At 45.2% G+C, this 22,280-nt stretch overlaps 1 protein-coding gene across 2 annotated transcripts in view; it reads left to right on the forward strand.

Annotated features, from left to right (window-relative positions):
- XPNPEP1 (X-prolyl aminopeptidase 1) overlaps positions 1-22,280 on the forward strand; it is a 61,272-nt gene that overhangs the window by 24,734 nt on the left and 14,258 nt on the right. The window contains exons 5-11 of one of the 2 annotated variants that reach the window (XM_060099818.1): positions 1,129-1,233; positions 4,929-5,021; positions 5,275-5,418; positions 7,643-7,738; positions 9,868-9,949; positions 11,512-11,722; positions 21,734-21,823. In XM_060099818.1, the coding sequence (XP_059955801.1) occupies positions 1,129-1,233; positions 4,929-5,021; positions 5,275-5,418; positions 7,643-7,738; positions 9,868-9,949; positions 11,512-11,722; positions 21,734-21,823 (821 nt within the window). The remainder of the gene's footprint in view (positions 1-1,128; positions 1,234-4,928; positions 5,022-5,274; positions 5,419-7,642; positions 7,739-9,867; positions 9,950-11,511; positions 11,723-21,733; positions 21,824-22,280) is intronic. The other variant, XM_060099825.1, reaches the window with a different exon arrangement.

Below are 22,280 nucleotides of genomic sequence, written 5' to 3' on the forward strand. Positions count from 1 at the left end.
TTCAGCCTGTGATACAGAACCAAAAAAAAAAAAAAAAAATGCAAACCAGACGTCCCCACTGAGCCTCTGCAGAGGGGATGTGGTCCCAGCATCCCCAGCTCCTAAGCTTACATTTTAGTGTCTCTTCTCTATGCCTTTGCTTTTCAAATCTTAAAAAATGTTGCTTAAAAAATATTTTTGAACTTTTTATTAACTGTGACATACATACAGAAAAGTGTATCAATTAACCTGAATACCCCTGTGTAACTAGCGCTCCAAATAAGAGGTGGGACACTGATAGCGTCCTTAAAAACCCCCTCCTTAGCCTGTTGGTCCTGTGTAATTGTCTGAGCGCTTGACTTTTGGTTTCTCTGTTTTCAGTTTCAGCTTAAATAACAAAGATGAATGTTGAGCTACACTGTTGCCCTGCCCTAACTTTCCCAAAGCTGTTGTGCCCTTGAGTTTTAGGATGGGTTCCCCGCTTCAGACTCCCATCCTTCAAGGAAACTTGGTGCGAGCCCCTCTCCTCGCAGTTAGCGCACTGCTTCCGTTGATGTAAAAGGCGCTTTAGGATTGGTTTTGGCTGACACCTCTGCTGAAAGCCCTGAGTTCTGCTGGGCCTGTGGGAACTGAGGGCAGATAGAGGTGGGAGGCGTAAACTCCCGGCTGGTGACCAACTGCTGCATCACAGTGAACACTGACAGCATCCAGGTGGTCTCCCTTGGGGAAGGTGAAACACCTCCTTTAGGGTGTCTGGTGGGGCAGATGGCTGTGATCACTGAGCAGATCCACCACTATCTTGTTAATTATGAGACCCTTGTGGCCTCAGATCCACAGACCTCTTTCTATTGGCCTTGACTCATGCCGTACAAGTGGGGTCCTTCCTGTGCAGGGACCAGTACCCAGGCTGACTCAGGACTGTTCCTCTCAGAGCTTGGCCCACAGCTGGTTTTCAGTGGTATCATCTTCTCTTGCCTGGAGGTTCTCTTGGAGTTAAAGGCCCCGCTGCCCCACCAGAGGCCCCACCGGAGCGGTGGTGAGGCCACACGGGATCTGGTGCCCCTCACCGTGCTTGCCTGCCTGCTGCCGTTTTGTGCAGCTTCTAGGTGGTGCTCAGAAACCTTTCTCATCTCTGCTCCCCTGCTGTAGGCACAGCCATCGTCACAGAAGAACATGCGGCCATGTGGACTGATGGGCGCTACTTCCTCCAGGCTGCCAAGCAGATGGACAGCAACTGGACGCTCATGAAGATGGGTGCGTAGGGGCACAGCCACCTCACCTTTAGTTGGCCAGCTCTGGCAGGGGACCCTAGGGCTCCTCAGGGCTTCTGGATCTTACCCCTTCTATGGGGCCACGGGCCCCTTTTAGAATCCAAGGTGTCTTAGTCTGCTCAGGCTACCAAAACAAAATACCATAGACTGGGTGGCTTAAGCAACAGAAATTTACTTTTTCGTTTCTGGTGGCTGGAGGTCTGAAATCAGGGTGTATTGTGGTCAGGTTCTGGTGAGAGCTCTCTTCCTGGCGTGCAGACAGCCTCCTTCTCACTGTATCCTTACATGGCTATCTCTCTCTGTTCCTCTGCTTAGAAGGCCACCAGTCCTCCTGGGTTAGAATTCTACCTTATGACTTCGTTTAACCTTCATTACCTCCTAAACCCCCTGTCTCCAAATACAGTTACATTCAATGTATGAATTTTGAGGAGACACAGTCCAGTTCATGGCACAAGGAAAACCAAGAAAATGATGTGCAGATATACACATACCATTACGCGTTCAATTTTGGAAGATCCTGGTTCAGGATACTCATTTCAGTGAAGAGAAACTGAGGGCCAGAGAGGACAGTTGCTTTGCTGCAGCTCACATAGCTTGCTGTGCATTTGATTCATGCACTGGGGCCTTTCCACTGCTCCTTGCTGCCTCATGATTCAAAGTGAGATAAAGGTAAGGGGCCACTGGCAACTGAAGCTAGGAAGCTCTCCCTCTGAGGATCCTGACTTGGTTCTGGCAGCTCAGCCATAGGGCAAGAGCATGGGTCTGGAACTTTCCTGGGCAAGTTGCTTCACCTTCAGTGCTTCAGTTTCCTCATATGTAAGGTGGAATAGTAATAGTAAGTACCACATAAAATGGTGAGGGTTAAAGAAATAATATATGGGAAGCACAGAGCTCAGTGTTTATTGGATAATAATTGTGTGTGTGTGTGTGTGTGTGTGTGTGTACACTCTTGTTTTTTATTTAATTTTGTGCTGTATGTTTCCTTGTCACTATAATAGTCTTTTGAAACATGATTTTAGTGGTTGTACAAAGGTCTCTGCCTGCTGAATTTTCAACTTGGACAATAGAAGGAGGGAAAAGGGGCTACCAGGGCTGAGTGAGGAAGAGAAGATGAGGCCAAATCCCTGATATTTCTTGTTTGTAGTTGGAAGTAACGAGGAAATCAGGTTGTTACCAGACTCGTGGTTCACGGAACAGAGGGCTGTTGACACTGAGTTGAGTCGAGTTGACTCCAAGATCCAAGCAGTTAGCCTACTGAGGTTGTGTGTGTGTGTGTGTGTGTGTGTGTATGTGTGTGTGTGTGTATGTATGTATGTGTGTTTCACACACTCTCCACATATATAAGTGTTGTTTGTCTTAGGGAGGGAGGAATTAGGAACGTTTTTATCCTGGCAGTGGATTTATTTTAAATTTCCGTTTCTCAAAAGTCTTTTTAAAAATATAGAAACATCAGGGCTTCCCTGGTGGCGCAGTGGTTGAGAGTCCGCCTGCCGATGCAGGGGACACGGGTTGGTGCCCTGGTCTGGGAGGATCCCACATGCCACAGAGCGGCTGGGCCCGTGAGCCATGGCCGCTGAGCCTGTGCATCCAGAGCCTGTGCTCCGCAACGGGAGAGGCCACAGCAGTGAGAGGCCCGCGTACCGCAAAAAAAAAAAAAAAAAAAAAAAAAAAAATATATATATAGACATCAAAGCTACAGGTGGTTGCCCCAGTTGTTCTCCCTCTTCTCTCTCTCTCTTTCTCTCTCTCTCTCTCTCTCTCTCTCTCTCTCTCTCTCTCTCTCTCTCACACACACACACACACACACACACACACAGAGGCACTTGGGGTTGTAGGGCCATTATAAATGGATAGGCCACTAGGCCTTTAAACTTTTTGATTACATGCCTCTGTTGACGGTATATGCACCCAGTCCATCTGTATTTCAAATACAAGCAAAGATTAATATCTTATTTTTTAAGAAAAATTACAAATGGAAGTCCTAATACTTTTTGCTTGTACCCCAGTGGATCATTCAGTGTGCCTCTGGGGTATGGGCATCTCTCTTTGGGGCCTAAACTCCAGCTGTTAGATAGGTCAGCGCTTTGGGGGTCAGAGTGTCAGAGGAGCGAATACTGTCTGCCTGTCCTCTAGAACAGCCCCAGCGGATGAGTCCTTCTCCCTTCCAAGCCCCTCTCTAGTTTCTGCCCTAAGCCCACCTCCTCACTGTCTCTCCTGTGTAGGGAGATTCTGGTGGGTGTAGTTGGGGAGTGGTTCATCCCTGGGATTTTTGCCAAACATCTGTCTTCTAGGAGATGATATGACTTCATCCTGTGAAAGTTATACTAGGGGCATTAAAGAAACTTCGTTAGTAAGTGGCTTGTTTAGCGGTTTGAAAAAAATAGGAAAGAATCAAATAGCAAAATAACAGCTCAGTGCCAGCTTCTAGGCAGTTTTTTAGAACAGATTCATGAGCTCATTTCTTTTTCTTTTTTTAAAAAATATTTATTTATTTGTTTGCTTTTTTTGGCTGCATTGGGTCTTAGTTGCGGCATGCGGGCTCTTTGTTGCGGCATGCGGGCTCCTCTAGTTGTGGCGCTCAGGCTCCAAAGCGTGTGGGCTCTGTAGTTTGCGGCACACAGTTTCTCTAGTTGAGGTGTGCGGGCTCGGTGGTTGTGGCGCTTGGGCTTAGTTGGCATCGAGGTGGTTGAGGCACGTGGGATCTTAGTTCCCAGACCAGGGATCGAACCCACGTCCCCTGCATTGGAAGGCGGATTCTTAACCACTGGACCACCAGGGAAGTCCCATGAGCTCATTTCTTTACAAACCTTTGAACTTCCCTTCTGTGGTTATGTGTTTTTCAGTACTCGCTAGGGAGAATAGTAAAACAGTACTATTTCAGAATATGTGAACTCTCACTCTTAATATTTTACCAAAATGTTAGTTGTTTAGCAAAAATTTGATGAAAAAAGTATACATCTGAAGCATACAAGATATTGGGTCGAATTAAAGAAAAACGGGGATATAAAAATAACTTTAGTTCCTTTTTTGAAGCTTATTTGGTGTCCTATGCCTGTTTGCTCTTGGTAGTTGGGAAGCCCAGGGAGCCAGTTAAAGACACGATGTTGGGTTCCTGTGTGTCCCTCTTACAGTCTTCGGATACGTTTCTCTGCTGCCAGTCAGGCCTGGTTGTCTGGCGGCGGCCTTCACTCTGCAATGCTGCCCTACAGATAAGGGGAGTGCACTGTGGTGTGTGTTCCCCTTAGCTGGTGTGCGATGTAAGGGAGGCTCCCAGCTCCAGCCTTCACCATATCACCACCCACCCTCTCATCAGTGGTAAAGTGACCGAAGGCTGATACAAGACGACCTTCACGATGACACCATGTACCTGTATTGCAGCGATTCCTGGGATGCCTTTTACCAGGGGTCTAATGAAAATCCTGTTTCTTTTTTTTTTCTGTCTCACCCATTCCTTATATACCATCTTACTTTAAGTTTTCCTTTTATAGCATCTTGCACTTTTCATAGCCTTCCAGGATTAAGGGAAGTTCAGATTTTCCAAGTGCTGTCAATTCTCTTTGAAGAAGGTGCTTAATAAAGACCCTGCTATCACGATGTTGGTGAATTGCCTCCTTCTGGATAGGACAATGAGCTCGGGTCCCCCTGGGAATTGTTTCTCATCAGTTCTTCCCTCTGTAGGTCTGAAGGACACACCAACTCAGGAAGACTGGCTGGTGAGCGTACTTCCTGAAGGATCCAGGGTTGGTGTGGACCCACTGATCATTCCTACAGGTGAGTAAGCATAGGCCCTTTCACCTTGGGTGAGGAAGTGAGTTCTAGAGGCCTCTCCATCCTCCTTGTTTGCTTGTGGGTTGTGGAACATCTGGGGGCTCAGCATGATCTGATGTCACAACAAAGGTCAAGGTGAGGAGAAGAGTTAGCACAGGACCGCGGGTTAGCCTTTCAGAAGGTGCCAGGCTCTCAAAGCCCTGCTGCCTGTAAAGGGTGTTCAGTTCATAGCTAGACCACGTGTGTTTCTCCTCAGATTACTGGAAGAAGATGGCCAAGGTTCTGAGAAGCGCTGGCCACCACCTCATTCCTGTCAAGGAGAACCTTGTGGACAAGATCTGGACAGACCGTCCTGAGCGTCCGTGCAAGCCCCTCATCACACTGGGCCTGGATTACACAGGTCAGAACCACGGCTGTGCCCAGAAGGCCCCTGACCATTGGCCCCTTCACCGAAATGAAAGTCCTCTGAATCCAGGTCGAGCTTGAGCTGATTGGAGGATTTTGCCCCGCCCTGGCACATGGGGCATTTGACGCAGCAGGAGTTCAGTTTGTTTCCACAGTTGCCACCTACTTGCCACCTACTTTGGCATAGTTTATTCTTGCAAAGCTCTTCTGGGCAGACCTGTGGGTGCTGCTGAGATGGCTTTTTTACCATTCAGTTGCTAACTGCCCCTCTAACATGTCTAATATTGGAAACAGACTAGAGGTTTCTTTTCTTTTTTTGATTTAGTCACCTTGAGAGTTTTATTTCTTTATTTAAATTTTTTTTCCTTCTCACATATTTTTTAATCCACAATCAGTGTCAACAGCTGATCGGGTTGTATACACACCCCAGCCTTAGCAGATTGTCTTTTGTTTTGTTTTTTAAATTAATTTTTATTGGACTGTAGTGAGCCTAGAGGTTTCTAGATTCCATTTCCTTTTCTTCTGTCAGCATTTGTAGGTTTACCTTCCCAGGCGCCCTCCTTCTGTCTGTCCTCTGCTTTAGTAGCTTTGGGGTGTGGGTGGGTTTCTTTGGCTTGTGTGATAGTGGTGAGTGAGGAGCAAGTTCTGTGAACGTTTTGTGGGAGATGAAAGTGTGATTTATGCCAGAGTGAGGAGTGCAGAGGGAAAGGCCTGGGAGGTGGGGCTGCAGGGGAGGGAGCCTTGCTGTGGAAACGGCAGAGGAGAGGTGCAGGGGGGATGTCTGGAATGTAGGCACATTGCCCAGAGGGGTCCTGGGAAGAAAGCAGTACAGCCCAGACTCTCAGTCAAGTTTTAAACAGCATTCCCGAGCTGGTCTTCAAAGCAGCGTTTAGTTGTGGGGACAGCCCCCAGCTTGCTTTCCTTGTGACACCCTCACCTGAGGGTATGACAGATCAGGGGGATGGGTCCAGTGAGTGGCCCAGGGTCAGCTAAACATTTTCCATCAACGTGTTTTGAGTTTTGTTCAACTGAAGCAGAGGCTCTGACCTATTGCTTATAGAAGGGGGGAGAGCAGGTGTGGCTGGTAAAACTTCTGTTCAGCAGACACATGAGTGCCTGCTGTGTACAGGACACTGCTAGGTGCTGGGCGAATAAGACAGATGCCTGCCATGTTCACAGGTGGCTGTGCCCTGCGTTACACGTGCTGTTTCATGGTTGTTGTTGTTGGTGGTGGTGGTGATGGGGTGAGCTCCTCTAGGACCCCAGTTTCATCCTGGGGAGAGCAGGGAGGCCGTGGCTGTGTCTGACAGTGCAAGTGTGATTTGGAAGTGGTTGTCACACTGAGTCAGACTGTAGAGAATTCCTCGGTCTTAGCACTGAAAGGCAAGTCTCGTATCTCCAGGAATGTAAAGTGGTAGGTGATATTCCCCTGACTTCTAAGACTCGGTGAGTTCTCTCTGCTGGGTAGTGTGTTCTCAAAGCTCCCTGTACAGAAGTGTAACTAATTGCTTGTTTTTTGGGGTTTTTAAAAAAAATTATTTATTTTATTTTTGGCTGTGTTGGATCTTCGTTGCCTTGTGCAGGCTTTCTCTAGTTGCGGCGAGCGGAGGCTACTCTTCATTGTGGTGCGCAGGCTTCTCATTGCAGCGGCTTCTTTTGTTGCAGAGCACGGGCTCTAGGTGTGCGGGCTGCATTAGTTGTGGCACACGGGCTCAGTAGTTGTGGCTCGCGGGCTTAGTTGCTCCAAGGCATGTGGCATCTTCCCAGACCAGGGAACGAACCCATGTCCCCTGCATTGGCAGGTGGATTCTTAACCACTGTGCCACCAGGGAAGTCCCACTAATTGCTGGTTTAATTGTCTGTCTTCCCTTCTAGATTGTAAACCCCATGAGCGCAAGGACTGCATGTAGCTCAGAGCTGTAACCACAGTGACCAGCATGGTATCTATGCCTGGGAAGTGTAGATGCTTCATAGACATTTGTTGGATGAACAAATGAATTACTTTTTCTTTGAGGTAGTCAGGGCTCTTGACAGTCAAATAGCTTACAGTCACTTCTCATGGATGGGGCTTGAATCTGGGCCTTCTGTCTGCTCAGTTAACATGCTCCCTGGGATATGGTGCTGGTTAAAAATGTTTGGAATGGGTTCTTTCACTTGGCTTCTGCAGGTCCCTGGGACCAGACCAGGGCTGAAGTCGCAAGTACGTTTGTTTCTTGCAGGCATCTCCTGGAAGGACAAGGTTGTAGATCTTCGGTTGAAAATGGCCGAGAGGAACGTCGTGTGGTTTGTGGTCACTGCCCTGGATGAGATTGCATGTGAGTGCTCTGGTTTCACTGTTGGGGTGTGTTACCCAGTCTCTGCATTGGTTCTCTGGGAATCTGTGTGTTCATGCAATTCAGCTTTCAGAGTGGCCAGGGAGTAAGCAAAAGACTGTCACCAGTGGGGTATATGATATGCCGAGTAGGATGGAGAAGTAATTACAGGGAGTCGGGGAGGGGAATGTAGCTTGGTCTGGAGCTGTATTACAGCCAGGGGCTGATGTTAAATCTGTGATGATGTCCCCCTCTGGCCAGTCTACTCAGGACTGTGACACCTCTGAGGAGGGACATTTCCAACAAACTTTTGGTGCCTGTCAACATTCGTGTGTCTCTATGGGTATAGAAATAAGATCATAGGAGATATTTTTTTCTTTATCCTTTTCCTGTATATCCCCAAGTTCTTCACAATGAGGATGCTCTAGAAATATTTCTACTTCAGAAAACTCAGGAACTGAAAGTTCTTCAACAAGCCTTTTGGTACAATAGCAGTTTTTTAATCTTTAGACCTTAAACTATCCCCATGGGATAGTGCCTTCTAGAGCCTGAAGGAATCTTCTTATTGTCTGCTATTTTCTGACTGGATTTGACCCAGGGTACCTGAGACAAGGCACTGCCTTATCCTTTGATTTTTCTCACTAGAGAAAGAAAGCTTACTGCACAGTGTCCTAGCTCTCTAATCCCCAGGTCCAAACTTTGTCAAGAGTGTCAGTGATTTATATCCCTAGTTAACTAAATAACTTTAACGTCAGAGAAAATAACATATAAAGCTAATTTCTCTCCTTTATTATTAAAAAGACACACATTTCCATTGCGGAAAACCTGGAAAGTGCAGAGGAAGTAGAAAGAAGAAAAAAAATCACCTATAATTTTCTTACACACAGAGAATTACAGTTAACATTCTGCACATATGTAATTTTGTAGCTAGATTTTTTCCAGTGTATCGGGATACTCTAAGCATACATAAGCATAATTTTAAGTGAATATGAAATATCTCATCATATGGTTGTATCATAATTTACTTAGCCATTCCCCTACATATGCCCTTTGAGTAATTTCCAATTTTCTCGTGATTTTGTTACATCCATCAAAGTCTTGGTGCATCACAATCCATGTCTTAAGTTTCTGATAATTTTCTTCCAACTTCTGGTTGGCTTTAGAGGTGGTGTTATGGATTAGAGGATGTATGCATGGCAGGGCTTTTGACCATTTTGCCATGTACCTGCCGGAAAGGTTGCACAGCGGTGTATGAGTACACCCCTCTCGCCACACCCTCGCCAGCCCCAGGTGCTGTCATTTTGAAAGAGTGCTAGTTTGGTCTGATAGGTAAAACATGTTGCCTCATTGCTTTACTTTGCGAAGCCATGATTTTAAAACAGAGGCAGTGCTTTTTACGCCAGGGTCTTCTCTGCACTCTGATCCTCAGTAGAGCAAGCATTAGGCAGCTGGAAGTCCTCGGACGAGAGCTGTGCTCTCTGCTGGTCCCTCTAGTTTCTCCAACACTCCGTGACCTCACTAGACCCCCTGACACTGGCCAAGGCAGGTCCTCCACCCAGCCGTGGTTCCGGGTGGGCCGCAGGCTCGGGTTTCATTTGTGGGCCGGAGCACCGCTGACTCACTGCTTTTGTTCCTCTGCCGGGAAGCCCCGCCTTCCTGGGGCTCTTGACCCTCGCACAGAGGGCCTCATCTGGCCTCCCTCATGGGTGGGTCTCAGTTTTTCTACTCTAGGTCGTTCCCCTCAGAAGGGGGCGAGTGCTTGGCTCCCTCTCCTGTATTTGGGAGTGCCAGAGCATTTTTCTGTGGCACGTCAGGCCTGCTAGGCCTGGCAGGTCACCGCCAGGTGGACCATTTCAACTCTTGTCTGGAGGGCATTTGTTGGGTTTTCTGACTAATAACTCTTCCATCCCCTTCTCGGGATGGTGATGTGGTAGCGTAAGAAACAGTTCTGGTGCCATCATGTGGCAGATATGAGCAACTGCAGCTCAGAGGTGGGACCAGGAAGTGAGGCTCCCAGCTTCTCTGAGAGATGCCACCCAGTCCTTCCCTAGCGAGTGGAAGCTCTTCCCTTGCTCTACAACCTACCCCTTAAACTCTCACTCAGGCAAGTGACAGGATTTTTTTTTTTTCAGGGCTGTTCAATCTCCGAGGATCAGATGTGGAGCACAATCCAGTATTTTTCTCCTATGCAATCATAGGACTAGAGACCATCATGTGAGTGCTGGCCCTGCGCCTGAAAGTCCTTCCCCACAGCTCCTCGGAGCCCCAGTCGCCCCCGTCCCGCCAGTCTCGGGCCTGACGTGCGCTAGTACACTGCTGCTTTTCTCCTGCCCTTTCCCTTTCCTGCCTCTCTTCCTTCCCCTTCTTGTCTTCCTTAACAATAGATATTTATTTATATCCTGCCTCTCTTTTAATCCTGAAAATGATTTGAAATCTCTGAAAGTCTCTGTAGTACTAGGAGATAAAAAAAAATAGGTGGTCGAGGACATCAGAACAAAACTGGAGAGAGTGAGGCTAGTTCACAGAATTCCTGCTGCAAAGTCTTGTTCAGGCCGTACATTTGATTCCAGGTTTCCTAGCAGCCAATGCCAAGGGGAATATGGGCTCTGTTATACAATCCTGGGTCCACGATGCAAATAGACCCAGTCATTTGGAAGGTCAGAAGTGACACAGAAAACCCCCCTGAGCTGTGCCTTGTCAGTTTATCTTTTAAACTGCTGCTTGTGGCCAACCTGCCATTGCTCTTCTTACTTGGATGGCTTTCTGCATTCAGACAACATATTTATTGAGTGCCTGTTATGTGCTGGGGTCTCTGTTAGGTGTTGGGGTGAGTGAGACAGACAGGGTCCTGGGTTAGAGTTGCAGAGATGAGAGGTTTCCTGAGGGCATTTGGGCACATAATGGGCACTAACTTGTCATTGGGGTGGGTACGGGTGTTATTGGAGGGGTCTGACCTGGTCAGAGGAGGCTTTTGGGGAAAGTAATATTGAGTCAGAGATTAAGGGTGCATGTGGGTTAGCTAGGTGAGTGGGGGGCGAGGAGGAAGAGGAACGGTGATCTAAGCAGGGGAAGCAGCATTTTCAGAGGCTCTGGGCAGGAGAGAGCACAGTGTGCGTGGAGGACCCAGAGTGGTCCAGTGTGGTTGGAACCTGGAGCGGGAAGCCAGCCGGTGGGCAGGGCCCCCATAAGGAAGGCCTTGTGAGCCAGGTTCAGGAGCCTGGGGCTCTTGTCCTGAGGATGCTGCGGAGCTATTGAATGAGTTTTTCACACGGAACTACATGGTCAGGCTTGTAACTCATAAAGGATGTTATGATTGGAGTGAAATTACGGGGTGAATTATGATTGCTGCAAAAGATAGGGTGGATAGGGAAGACTGGAGGCAGGGAGGCCAGTTAGGAGGCTGTGGTACTGATCCAAGTGAGAGACGGTAGTGACCTGAACCTGGGCAGCGACTGGGCCAGGCTACAGTGAAAGCTGGAGAGGTTTGAGGGGTGTTTAGGCTATAGGTTCAAAGATCTCAGTGTAGGAGGGAAGGAGGAGCCTCAAGGAGGACAGTGCCCAGGTCCTGGCTTGGGGGGTGGGGTGGAAGGTGACAGCATGCACAGGGCAGGGAACGCAGTTTGGGGAGCAGGAGTTGGGAAAGGCATGGAGGAAAGAGAAACTGCCTGGTTTGGATGCCGGGAGGCAGAGCCTGTTGCTTGTGTGTGGGTCTGTGTTCTCGTCCTCTCACTCCTGTGCCTGCCTTTCCTGTCACCTCACCTCTGGCCCCTCTGCAGGCTCTTCATTGATGGCGACCGCACAGACGCCCCCAGCGTGAAGGAGCACCTGCTGCTTGACGTGGGCCTGGAAGCTGAGTACAGAATCCAGGTGCTTCCCTACAAGTCCCTCCTGAGCGAGCTCAAGACCCTGTGCGCCAGCCTCTCCCCGAGGGAGAAGGTGTGGGTCAGCGACAAGGCCAGCTATGCCGTGAGCGAGGCCATCCCCAAGGTCGGTAGCCCCAGAGACCCGCCTAAACCTGCCGCTCCAGCTGCCAGGCCCTTTCCAGTCCTGGCATCGTGCGGCTTGTCTTTGAAGCAGAGGTTGTTCAGGCAGATTTCCAGAACTGGCTGTTGGGATAGAGGTGTCGTCTCCCTGGATGAGCCCTTTGGGCTGGAGTGTGAGGCTTTTAGAGCCCATGGAGTTCTGTGTTTTCCAAAACGTGACATGAGAGATGATTTTAGGTGGTCCACATTCATACTTAGGTTTATTTAAATGTCTCTGTTTTAAAAGCGTTTTAACAGTTACAGAGAATGAACTAGTGGTTACCAGTGGGGAGAGGGAAGAGGGTAGGGGCAAGACAGGGATATGGGATTAAGAGGTACAGACTACTATGTATAACGTAAATAAGCTACAAGGATATATTGTATAGCGCAGGGAATATAGCCAGTATTTTATAATAACTTTGAATGGAATTTAACCTTTAAAAATTATGAATCACTATGTTGTATACCTTGCACTTATATAATACTCTAGATCAACTATAAAAAAGTGTTTTAGTGTGTACTAGAAAAAAATATGATTAGCATATGAGACCATATATTATAAAAATTGTTTCTTAAGAGAGAGTTGAGTTCAGTAACCTATGTTGATTCAAAGATAGTCTAAAGAAAAGTCTTAGTAAATAAGGGTCCAGGGGGTAGCAGCTAGGGTAAGACCTGTGCAGGTGGTATGAGAGTATCTGAAGTTTGGGAGACACTACTCTACACCCACCTCTCCCACCACATTTCATAGTTAAGGAGACCTGAGGCCCAGGGGGGCTTTGGGAGTTGGGGATTTGTCAAAGATCAAATGATACCGATAGCCCTGCCTTGACTGAGCCCCTGCTGGGCGGTGCTAAGCAGCTGACACCTTCCCACTCATTTTAACTGAGGCCTGGCACAGGAGTTCAAGGCACCTTAGTTGTAGCCTTTTTTTTTTTTTTTTTAACATCTTTATTGGAGTATAATTTCTTTACAGTGGTGTGTTAGTTTCTGCTTTATAACAAAGTGAATCAGTTATACATATACATATGTTACCACATCTCTTCCCTCTTGCGTCTCCCTCCCTCCCACCCTCCCTATCCCACCCCTCTAGGTGGTCACAAAGCACCTAGCTGATCTCCCTGTGCTATGCGGCTGCTTCCCACTAGCTATCTATTTTACGTTTGGTAGTGTATATATGTCCATGCCACTCTCTCACTTTGTCACAGCTTACCCTTGCCCCTCCATGTTCTAGTAGGTCTGTGTCTTTATTCCCGTCTTACCCCTAGGTACTTCATGACCTTTTTTTTTTCCCTTAGATTCCATATATATGTGTTAGCATATGGTATTTGATTTTCTCTTTCTGACTTACTTCACTCTGTATGACAGACTCTAGGTCCATCCACCTCACTACAAATAACTCAATTTCATTTCTTTTTATGGCTGAGTAATATTCCATTGTATATATGTGCCACATCTTCTTTATCCATTCATCTGTTGATGGACACTTAGGTTGCTTCCATGTCCTGGCTATTGTAAATAGAGCTGCAATGAACATTTTGGTACATGACTTTTTTTTTTTTTTTTTTTTTACCCTTCCCCCTCCCCATATCCTCAAGTCCATTCTTTAGTAGGTCTGTGTCTTTATTCCTGTCTTACCCCTATGTTCTTCATGACATTTTTTTTTCTTAAATTCCATATATATGTGTCAGCATACAGTATTTGTCTTTCTCTTTCTGACTTACTTCACTCTGTATGACAGACTCTAGGTCCATCCACCTCATTACAAATAGCTCAATTTCGTTTCTTTTTATGGCTGAGTAATATTCCATTGTATATATGTGCCACATCTTCTTTACCCATTCATCCGATGATGGACACTTAGGTTGTTTCCACCTCCGGGCTATTGTAAATAGGGCTGCTATGAACATTTTGGTACATGTCTCTTTTTGAATTATGGTTTTCTCAGGGTATATGCCCAGTAGTGGGATTGCTGGGTCATATGGTAGTTCTATTTGTAGTTTTTTAAGGAACCTCCATACCGTTCTCCATAGCGGCTGTACCAATTCACATTCCCACCAGCAGTGCAAGAGTGTTCCCTTTTTTCCACACCCTCTCCAGCATTTATTGTTTCTAGATTTTTTGATGATGGCCATTCTGACTGGTGTGAGATGATATCTCATTGTAGTTTTGATTTGCATTTCTCTAATGAGTAAAGATGTTGAGCATCCTTTCATGTGTTTGTTGGCAGTCTGTATATCTTCTGTGGAGAAATGTCTATTTAGGTCTTCTGCCCATTTTTGGATTGGATTGTTTGTTTTTTTGTTATTGAGCTGCATGAGCTGTTTATAAATTTTGGAGATTAATCCTTTGTCAGTTGCTTCATTTGCAAATATTTTCTCCCATTCTGAGGGTTGTCTTTCGGTCTTGTTTATGGTTTCCTTTGCTGTGCAAAAGCTTTTAAGTTTCATTAGGTCCCATGTGTTTATTTTTGTCTTTATTTCCATTTCTCTAGGAGGTGGGTCAAAAAGGATCTTGCTGTGATTTATGTCATAGAGTGTTCTGCCTATGTTTTCCTCTAAGAGTTTGATAGTGTCTGGCCTTACATTTAGGTCATTAATCCATTTTGAGCTTATTTTTGTGTATGGTGTTAGGGAGTGATCTAATCTCATACTTTTACATGTCCCTGTCCAGTTTTCCCAGCACCACTTATTGAAGAGACTGTCCTTTCTCCACTGTACATTCCTGCCTCCTTTATCAAAGATAAGGTGACCATATGTCCGTGGGTTTATCTCTGGGCTTTCTATCCTGTTCCATTGATCTATCTTTCTGTTTTTGTGCCAGTACCATACTGTCTTGATTACTGTAGCTTTGTAGTATAGTCTGAAGTCAGGGAGCCTGATTCCTCCAGCTCCATTTTTCGTTCTCAAGATTGCTTTGGCTATTCGGGATCTTTTGTGTTTCCATACAAATTGTGAAATTTTTTGTTCTAGTTCTGTGAAAAATGCCAGTGGTAGTTTGATAGGGATTGCATTGAATCTGTAGATTGCTTTGGGTAGTAGAGTCATTTTCACAATGTTGATTCTTCCAATCCAAGAACATGGTACATCTCTCCATCTATTTGTATCATCTTTAATTTCTTTCATCAGTGTCTTATAATTTTCTGCATACAGGTCTTTTGTCTCCTTAGGTAGGTTTATTCCTAGATATTTTATTCTTTTTGTTGCAGTGGTAAATGGGAGTGTTTTCTTGATTTCACTTTCAGATTTTTCATCATTAGTATATAGGAATGCCAGAGATTTCTGTGCATTAATTTTGTATCCTGCAACTTTACCAAATTCATTGATTAGCTCTAGTAGTTTTCGGGTAGCATCTTTAGGATTCTCTATGTATAGTATCATGTCATCTGCAAACAGTGACAGCTTTACTTCTTCTTTTCCCATTTGGATTCCTTTTATTTCCTTTTCTTCTCTGATTGCTGTGGCTAAAACTTCCAAAACTATGTTGAATAAGAGTGGTGAGAGTGGGCAACCTTGTCTTGTTCCTGATCTTAGTGGAAATGGTTTCAGTTTTTCACCATTGAGGACGATGCTGGCTGTGGGTTTGTCATATATGGCCTTTATTATGTTGAGGAAAGTTCCCTCTATGCCTACTTTCTGCAGGGTTTTTATCATAAATGGGTGTTGAATTTTGTCGAAAGCTTTCTCTGCATCTATTGAGATGATCATATGGTTTTTCTCCTTCAATTTGTTAATATGGTGTATCACGTTGATTGATTTGCATATATTGAAGAATCCTTGCATTCCTGGAATAAACCCCACTTGATCATGGTGTATGATCCTTTGAATGTGCTGTTGGATTCTGTTTGCTAGTATTTTGTTGAGGATTTTTGCATCTATGTTCATCAGTGATATTGGCCTGTAGTTTTCTTTCTTTGTGACATCCTTGTCTGGTTTTGGTATCAAGGTGATGGTGGCCTCGTAGAATGAGTTTGGGAGTGTTCCTCCCTCTGCTATATTTTGGAAGAGTTTGAGAAGGATAGGTGTTAGCTCTTCTCTAAATGCTTGATAGAATTCGCCTGTGAAGCCATCTGGTCCTGGGCTTTTGTTTGTTGGAAGATTTTTTATCACAGTTTCAATTTCAGTGCTTGTGATTGGTCTGTTCATATTTTCTATTTCTTCCTGATTCAATCTTGGCAGGTTGTGCATTTCTAAGAATTTGTCCATTTCTTCCAGGTTGTCCATTTTATTGGCATAGAGTTGCTTGTAGTAATCTCTCATGATCTTTTGTATTTCTGCAGTGTCAGTTGTTACTTCTCCTTTTTCATTTCTAATTCTATTGAGTCTTCTCCCTTTTTTTCTTGATGAGTCTGGCTAATGGTTTATCAATTTTGTTTATCTTCTCAAAGAACCAGCTTTTAGTTTTATTGATCTTTGCTATCATTTCCTTCATTTCTTTTTCATTTATTTCTGACCTGATTTTTATGATTTCTTTCCGATCTGATTTTTATGATTTCTTTCCTTCTGCTAACTTTGGGATGTTTTTGTTGTTCTTTCTCTAATTGCTTTAGGTGCAAGGTTAGGTTGTTTATTCGAGATGTTTCCTGTTTCTTAAGGTGGGATTGTATTGCTATCAACTTCCCTCTTAGAACTGCTTTTGCTGCATCCCATAGGTTTTGGGTCATCGTGTCTCCGTTGTCATTTGTCTCTAGGTATTTTTTAATTTCCTCTTTGATTTCTTCAGTGATCACTTCGTTATTGAGTAGTGTATTGTTTAGCCTCCATGTGTTTGTATTTTTTACAGATCTTTTCCTGTAATTCATGTCTAGTCTCATAGCATTGTGGTCGGAAAAGATACTTGATACAATTTCAATTTTCTTAAATTTACCAAGGCTTGATTTGTGACCCAAGATATGATCTATCCTGGAGAATGTTCCATGAGCACTTGAGAAAAATGTGTATTCTGTTGTTTTTGGATGGAATGTCCTATAGATATCAATTAAGTCCATCTTGTTTAATGTATCATTTAAAGCTTGTGTTTCCTTATTTATTTTCATTTTGGATGATCTGTCCATTGGTGAAAGTGGGGTATTAAAGTTCCGTACTAGGATTGTGTTACTGTCGATTTCTCCTTTTATGGCTGTTAGTATTTGCCTTATGTATTGAGGTGCTCCTATGTTTGGTGCATAAATATTTACAATTGTTATATCTTCTTCTTGGATCGATCCCTTGATCATTATGTAGTGTCCTTCTTTGTCTCTTCTAGTAGTCTTTATTTTAAAGTCTATTTTGTCTGATATGAGAATTGCTACTCCAGCTTTCTTTTGGTTTCCATTTGCATGGAATATCTTTTTCCATCCCCTTACTTTCAGTCTGTATGTGTCTCTAGGTCTGAAGTGGGTCTCTTGTAGACAGCATATATATGGGTCTTGTTTTTGTATCCATTCAGCCAATCTGTGTCTTTTGGTGGGGGCATTTAGTCCATTTACATTTAAGGTAATTATCGATATGTATGTTCCTATTCCCATTTTCTTAATTGTTTTGGGTTCGTTATTGTAGGTCTTTTCCTTCTGTTGTGTTTCTTGCCTAGAGAAGTTCCTTTAGCATTTGTTGTAAAGCTGGTTTGGTGGTGCTGAACTCTCTCAGCTTTTGCTTGTCTGTAAACATTTTAATTTCTCCATCAAATCTGAATGAGATCCTTGCTGGGTAGAGTAATCTTGGTTGCAGGTTTCTCTCCTTCATCACTTTAATTATGTCCTGCCACTCCCTTCTGGCTTGTAGAGTTTGTGCTGAGAGATCAGCTGTTAACCTGATGGGGATTCCCTTGTGTGTTATTTGTTGTTTTTGCCTTGCTGCTTTTAATATGATTTCTTTGTGTTTAATTTTTGACAGTTTGATTAATATGTGTCTTGGCGTATTTCTCCTTGGATTTATTCTGTATGGGACTCTCTGTGCCTCCTGGACTTGATTAACTATTTCCTTTCCCATATTAGGGAAGTTTTCAACTATAATCTCTTCAAATATTTTCTCAGTCCCTTTCTTTTTGTCTTCTTCTTCTGGAACCCCTATAATTCGAATGTTGGTGCATTTAATGTTGTCCCAGAGGTCTCTGAGACTGTCCTCTGTTCTTTTCATTCTTTTTTCTTTATTTTGCTCTGCAGCAGTTATTTCCACTATTTTATCTTCCACCTCACTTATCCGTTCTTCTGCCTCAGTTATTCTGCTATTGATCCCATCTAGAGTATTTTTTATTTCATTTATTGTGTTTTTAATCAATGCTTGGTTCATCTTTAGTTCTTCTAGGTCCTTGTTAACTGTTTCTTGCATTTTGTCTATTCTATTTCCAAGATTTTGGATCTTGGAAATAGAATCTTGGATCATCTTTACTATCATTATTCTGAATTCTTTTTCAGGTAGACTGCCTATTACCTCTTCATTTGTTAGGTCTGGTGGGTTTTTATCTTGCTCCTTCTCCTGCTGTGTGTTTTTCTGTCTTCTCATTTTGCTTATGTTACTGTGTTTGGGGTCTCCTTTTTGCAGGCTGCAGGTTCGTAGTTCCCGTTGTTTTTGGTGTCTGTCCCCAGTGGCTAAGGTTGGTTTAGTGGGTTGTGTAGGCTTCCTGGTGGAGGGGACTAGTGCCTGTGTTCTGGTGGATGAGGCTGGATCTTGTCTTTCTGGTGGGCAGGTCCACGTCTGGTGGTGTGTTTTGGGGTGTCTGCAGACTTTTTATGATTTTAGGCAGCCTCTCTGCTAATGCGTGGCATTGTGTTCCTGTCTTGCTAGTTGTTTGGCATAGGGTGTCCAGCACTGTAGCTTGCTGGTCGTTGAGTGAAGCTGGGTGCTGCTGTTGAGATGGAGATCTCTGGAAGATTTTCGCCGTTTGATATTATGTGGAGCTGGGAGGTCTCTTGTGGACCAGTGTCCTGAAGTTGGCTCTCCCACCTCAGAGGCACAGCACTGACTCCTGGCTCCTCAATTTGGGATGATGTGTTGTCTATTCATGTATTCCACAGATGCAGGGTACATCAAGTTGACTGTGGAGCTTTAATCCGCTGCTTCTGAGGCTGCTGGGAGAGGTTTCCCTTTCTCTTCTTTGTTCTCACAGCTCCTGGGTCTCAGCTTTGGATTTGGCCCCGCCTCTGTGTGTAGGTCGCCGGAGGGCGTCTCTTCTTCGCTCAGACAGGATGGGCTTAAAGGAGCAGCCTCTTCGGGGACTCTGGCTCACTCAGGCCGGGCGGGAGGGAGGGGCACGGAGTGTGGGGCGAGCCTGCAGCGGCAGAGGCTGGCGTGACGTTGCACCAGCCCGAGGCGCACCGTGTGTTCTACCAGGGAAGCCGCCCCTGGATCCTGGGACCCCGGCAGTGGCGGGCTGCACAGGCTCCCGGAAGGGCGGTGTGGACAGTGACCTGCGCTCGCACACAGGCTTCTTGGCAGCGGCAGCAGCAGCCCCAGCGTCCCACGCCCGTCTCTGATGACTTTTTGAATTAAGGTTTCTCAGGGTATATGACCAGTAGTGGGATTGCTGGGTCATATGGTAGTTCTATTTGTAGATTTTTAAGGAACCTCCATACTGTTCTCCATAGTGGCTGTATCAATTTACATTCTTAACAACAGTGCAAGAGTGTTCCCTTTTCTCCACACCCTCTCCAGCATTTATTGTTTCTAGATTTTTTGATGATGGCCATTCTGACCGGTGTGAGATGATATCTCACTGTAGTTTTGATTTGCATTTCTCTAATGCTTAATGATGTTGAGCATTCTTTCATGTGTTTGTTGGCAATCTGTATATCTTCTTTGGAGAAATGTCTATTTAGGTCTTCTGCCCATTTTTGGATTGGGTTGTTTGTTTTTTTGTTATTGAGCTGCATGAGCTGCTTATAAATTTTGGAGATTAATCCTTTGTCAGTTGCTTCATTTGCAAATATTTTCTCCCATTCTGAGGGTTGTCTTTCGGTTTTGTTTATGGTTTCCTTTGCTGTGCAAAAGCTTTTAAGTTTCATTAGGTCCCATTTGTTTATTTTTGTTTTTACTTCCATTTCTCTAGGAGGTGGGTCCAAAAGGATCTTGCTGTGATTTATGTCATAGAGCGTTCTGCCTATGTTTTCCTCTAAGAGTTTGATAGTGTCTGGCCTTACATTTAGGTCTTTAATCCATTTTGAGTTTATTTTTGTGCATGGTGTTAGGGAGTGTTCTAATTTCATACTTTTACATGTACCTGTCCAGTTTTCCCAGCACCACTTATTGAAGAGGCTGTCTTTTCTCCACTGTATATTCTTGCCTCCTTTATCAAAGATAAGGTGACCATATGTCCGTGGGTTTATCTCTGGGCTTTCTATCCTGTTCCATTTATCTATATTTCTGTTTTTGTGCCAGTACCATACTGTCTTTTTTTTTTTTTTTTTTTTGCTGTACGCGGGCCTCTCACTGCTGTGGCCTCTCCCGTTGCGGAGCACAGGCTCCGGACACACAGGCCCCGCGGCCATGGCTCGCGGGCCCAGCCGCTCCGCGGCATGTGGGATCCTCCGGGATCGGGGCACGAACCCGTGTCCCCTGCATCGGCAGGCGGACTCTCAACCACTGCGCCACCAGGGAGGCCCCATACTGTCTTGATTACTGTAGCTTTGTAATATAGTCTGAAGTCAGGGAGCCTGATTCCTCCAGCTCCATTTTTCGTTCTCAAGATTGCTTTGGCTATTTGGGTTCTCTTGTGTTTCCATACAAATTGTGAAATTTTTTGTTCTAGTTCTGTGAAAAATGCCAGTGGTAGTTTCATAGGGATTGCATTGAATCTGTAGATTGCTTTGGGTAGTAGAGTCATTTTCACAATGTTGATTCTTGCAATCCAAGAACATGGTATATCTCTCCATCTGTTTGTGTCATCTTTAATTTCTTTCATCAGTGTCTTATAATTTTCTGCATACAGGTCGATGACATGATAATATACATAGAGAATCCTAAAGATGCTACCAGAAAACTACTAGAGCTAATCAATGAATTTGGTAAAGTAGCAGGACACAAAATTAATGCACAGAAATCTCTGGCATTCTTATACACTAATGATGAAAAATCTGAAAGTGAAATTAAGAAAACACTCCCATTTACCATTGCAACAAAAAGAATAAAATATCTAGGAATAAACCTACCTAAGGAGTTGTAGCTTTTTTGACTGTCCTACCCCGGGCCTCTCTCCTCCACTAAGCAGTGGGCCATCCTGGGAGGAACCCAGGCCTGGCCTGCCATTGCACCCATCACTGTCACACTGCATGACATAGTTGCTCAGAGCTTTACCTCCTTGGGGGGGTCATGCCTGCCTTTGTCTCATGATGGGTAGGTATCTCAGAGAGAGGGAGCAAGGAGAGTGGAGAGAGAGAAAGCCCTTTGAGAAGCTCTGTGCTAGTGCAAGTGCAAGGTGGTGCAAAATCCCTCCCCCCTTCCCTGTAACACAGGGCTGGATTCTAACTTGTTTTCAAATTGGGAAGGCTCTTCCCCGGCCCTTTAAGATCAGACCTTTAACAGTAGCTGATCCCTGAGCCAGGAGGCGGGAAGGAGCAGGAGCCTCCCCTCCCCCCTCATCTGTCATGTGAGTCCCTAGACAGTGGGAAAAAGCCTCCTTTGTGCAGCCAGCAAGGGGTTGTTTCGGTCAAGCTTTGATCTGTTAGTGAACTCTGACCATGACCTTGGAGGCTTGAAAAGCCGTATCTCTCTGATGGCTGGCAGCCAGCAGTCTCAAAAAGCTACGGGGTGGGGGATAGACGAGAAATAACTTGTTTTATGTTTTTACTTTATGTTTTTGGATGAGCTCAAGCACCTTTTGCCATGTTCAGAGTCACCAACCAAAAAGGGCAGGTCTTCGGGCCCCAGGGAACAGCTGGGTGGGTCCTGAGTGGGAGCTCTTCCAATGATTTGTCTTAAGTGTGCTGTGCTGGGTGGAGAGGCGATAGCCTTGGTCTTGGGTGAGTGGAGCCAGACTCGATTTCCCATATGACTGCCTTTCGCCCCAGGATCATCGCTGCTGTATGCCTTACACCCCCATCTGCATTGCCAAAGCTGTGAAGAATTCTGCTGAATCAGAAGGCATGAGGAGAGCTCACGTGAGTAAAGCAGCCTGTGCAGAAGAGAGGATGCATGGTGGTCAGAAGGCCTAGCTCCCTCACCTGCTGTGTGGCCTTGAGCCTGGCACAAGGTGGGAACTTCTCTGAGCTTTCTAGAGTTAATGAGAGAATGAAATACAATACTGGATGGGCTAGATCTTTACATAATATAACATAAAACACAAAAGGAGATTGATGATGATAGTGTAGGTGATGGTGATGATGAAGGTGAAGCCTCTGAAGAGGCCTAGGTTTGTGTTTCAAGGCCGGCAGTGGATCTAGAAAGATTTGGGGCCCAGAGACGGCTTTTGACAGTGGCCTGTCTTTCCTGCTCCAGTAGTACAGGAATGACCCCTCTGAGGGTGCTCCTGTGTGCTCTGAGGTGGGCCCCTTCCTGATTGTGCCGGAACTAAGCAACAGCAAGGGAGCCCTTTCCCCCATAGTGGAAATTGCTGCA

Source organism: Mesoplodon densirostris, chromosome 1 (assembly GCF_025265405.1).
Source record: "Mesoplodon densirostris isolate mMesDen1 chromosome 1, mMesDen1 primary haplotype, whole genome shotgun sequence".
In the NCBI taxonomy this organism is placed as follows: domain Eukaryota; kingdom Metazoa; phylum Chordata; class Mammalia; order Artiodactyla; family Ziphiidae; genus Mesoplodon; species Mesoplodon densirostris.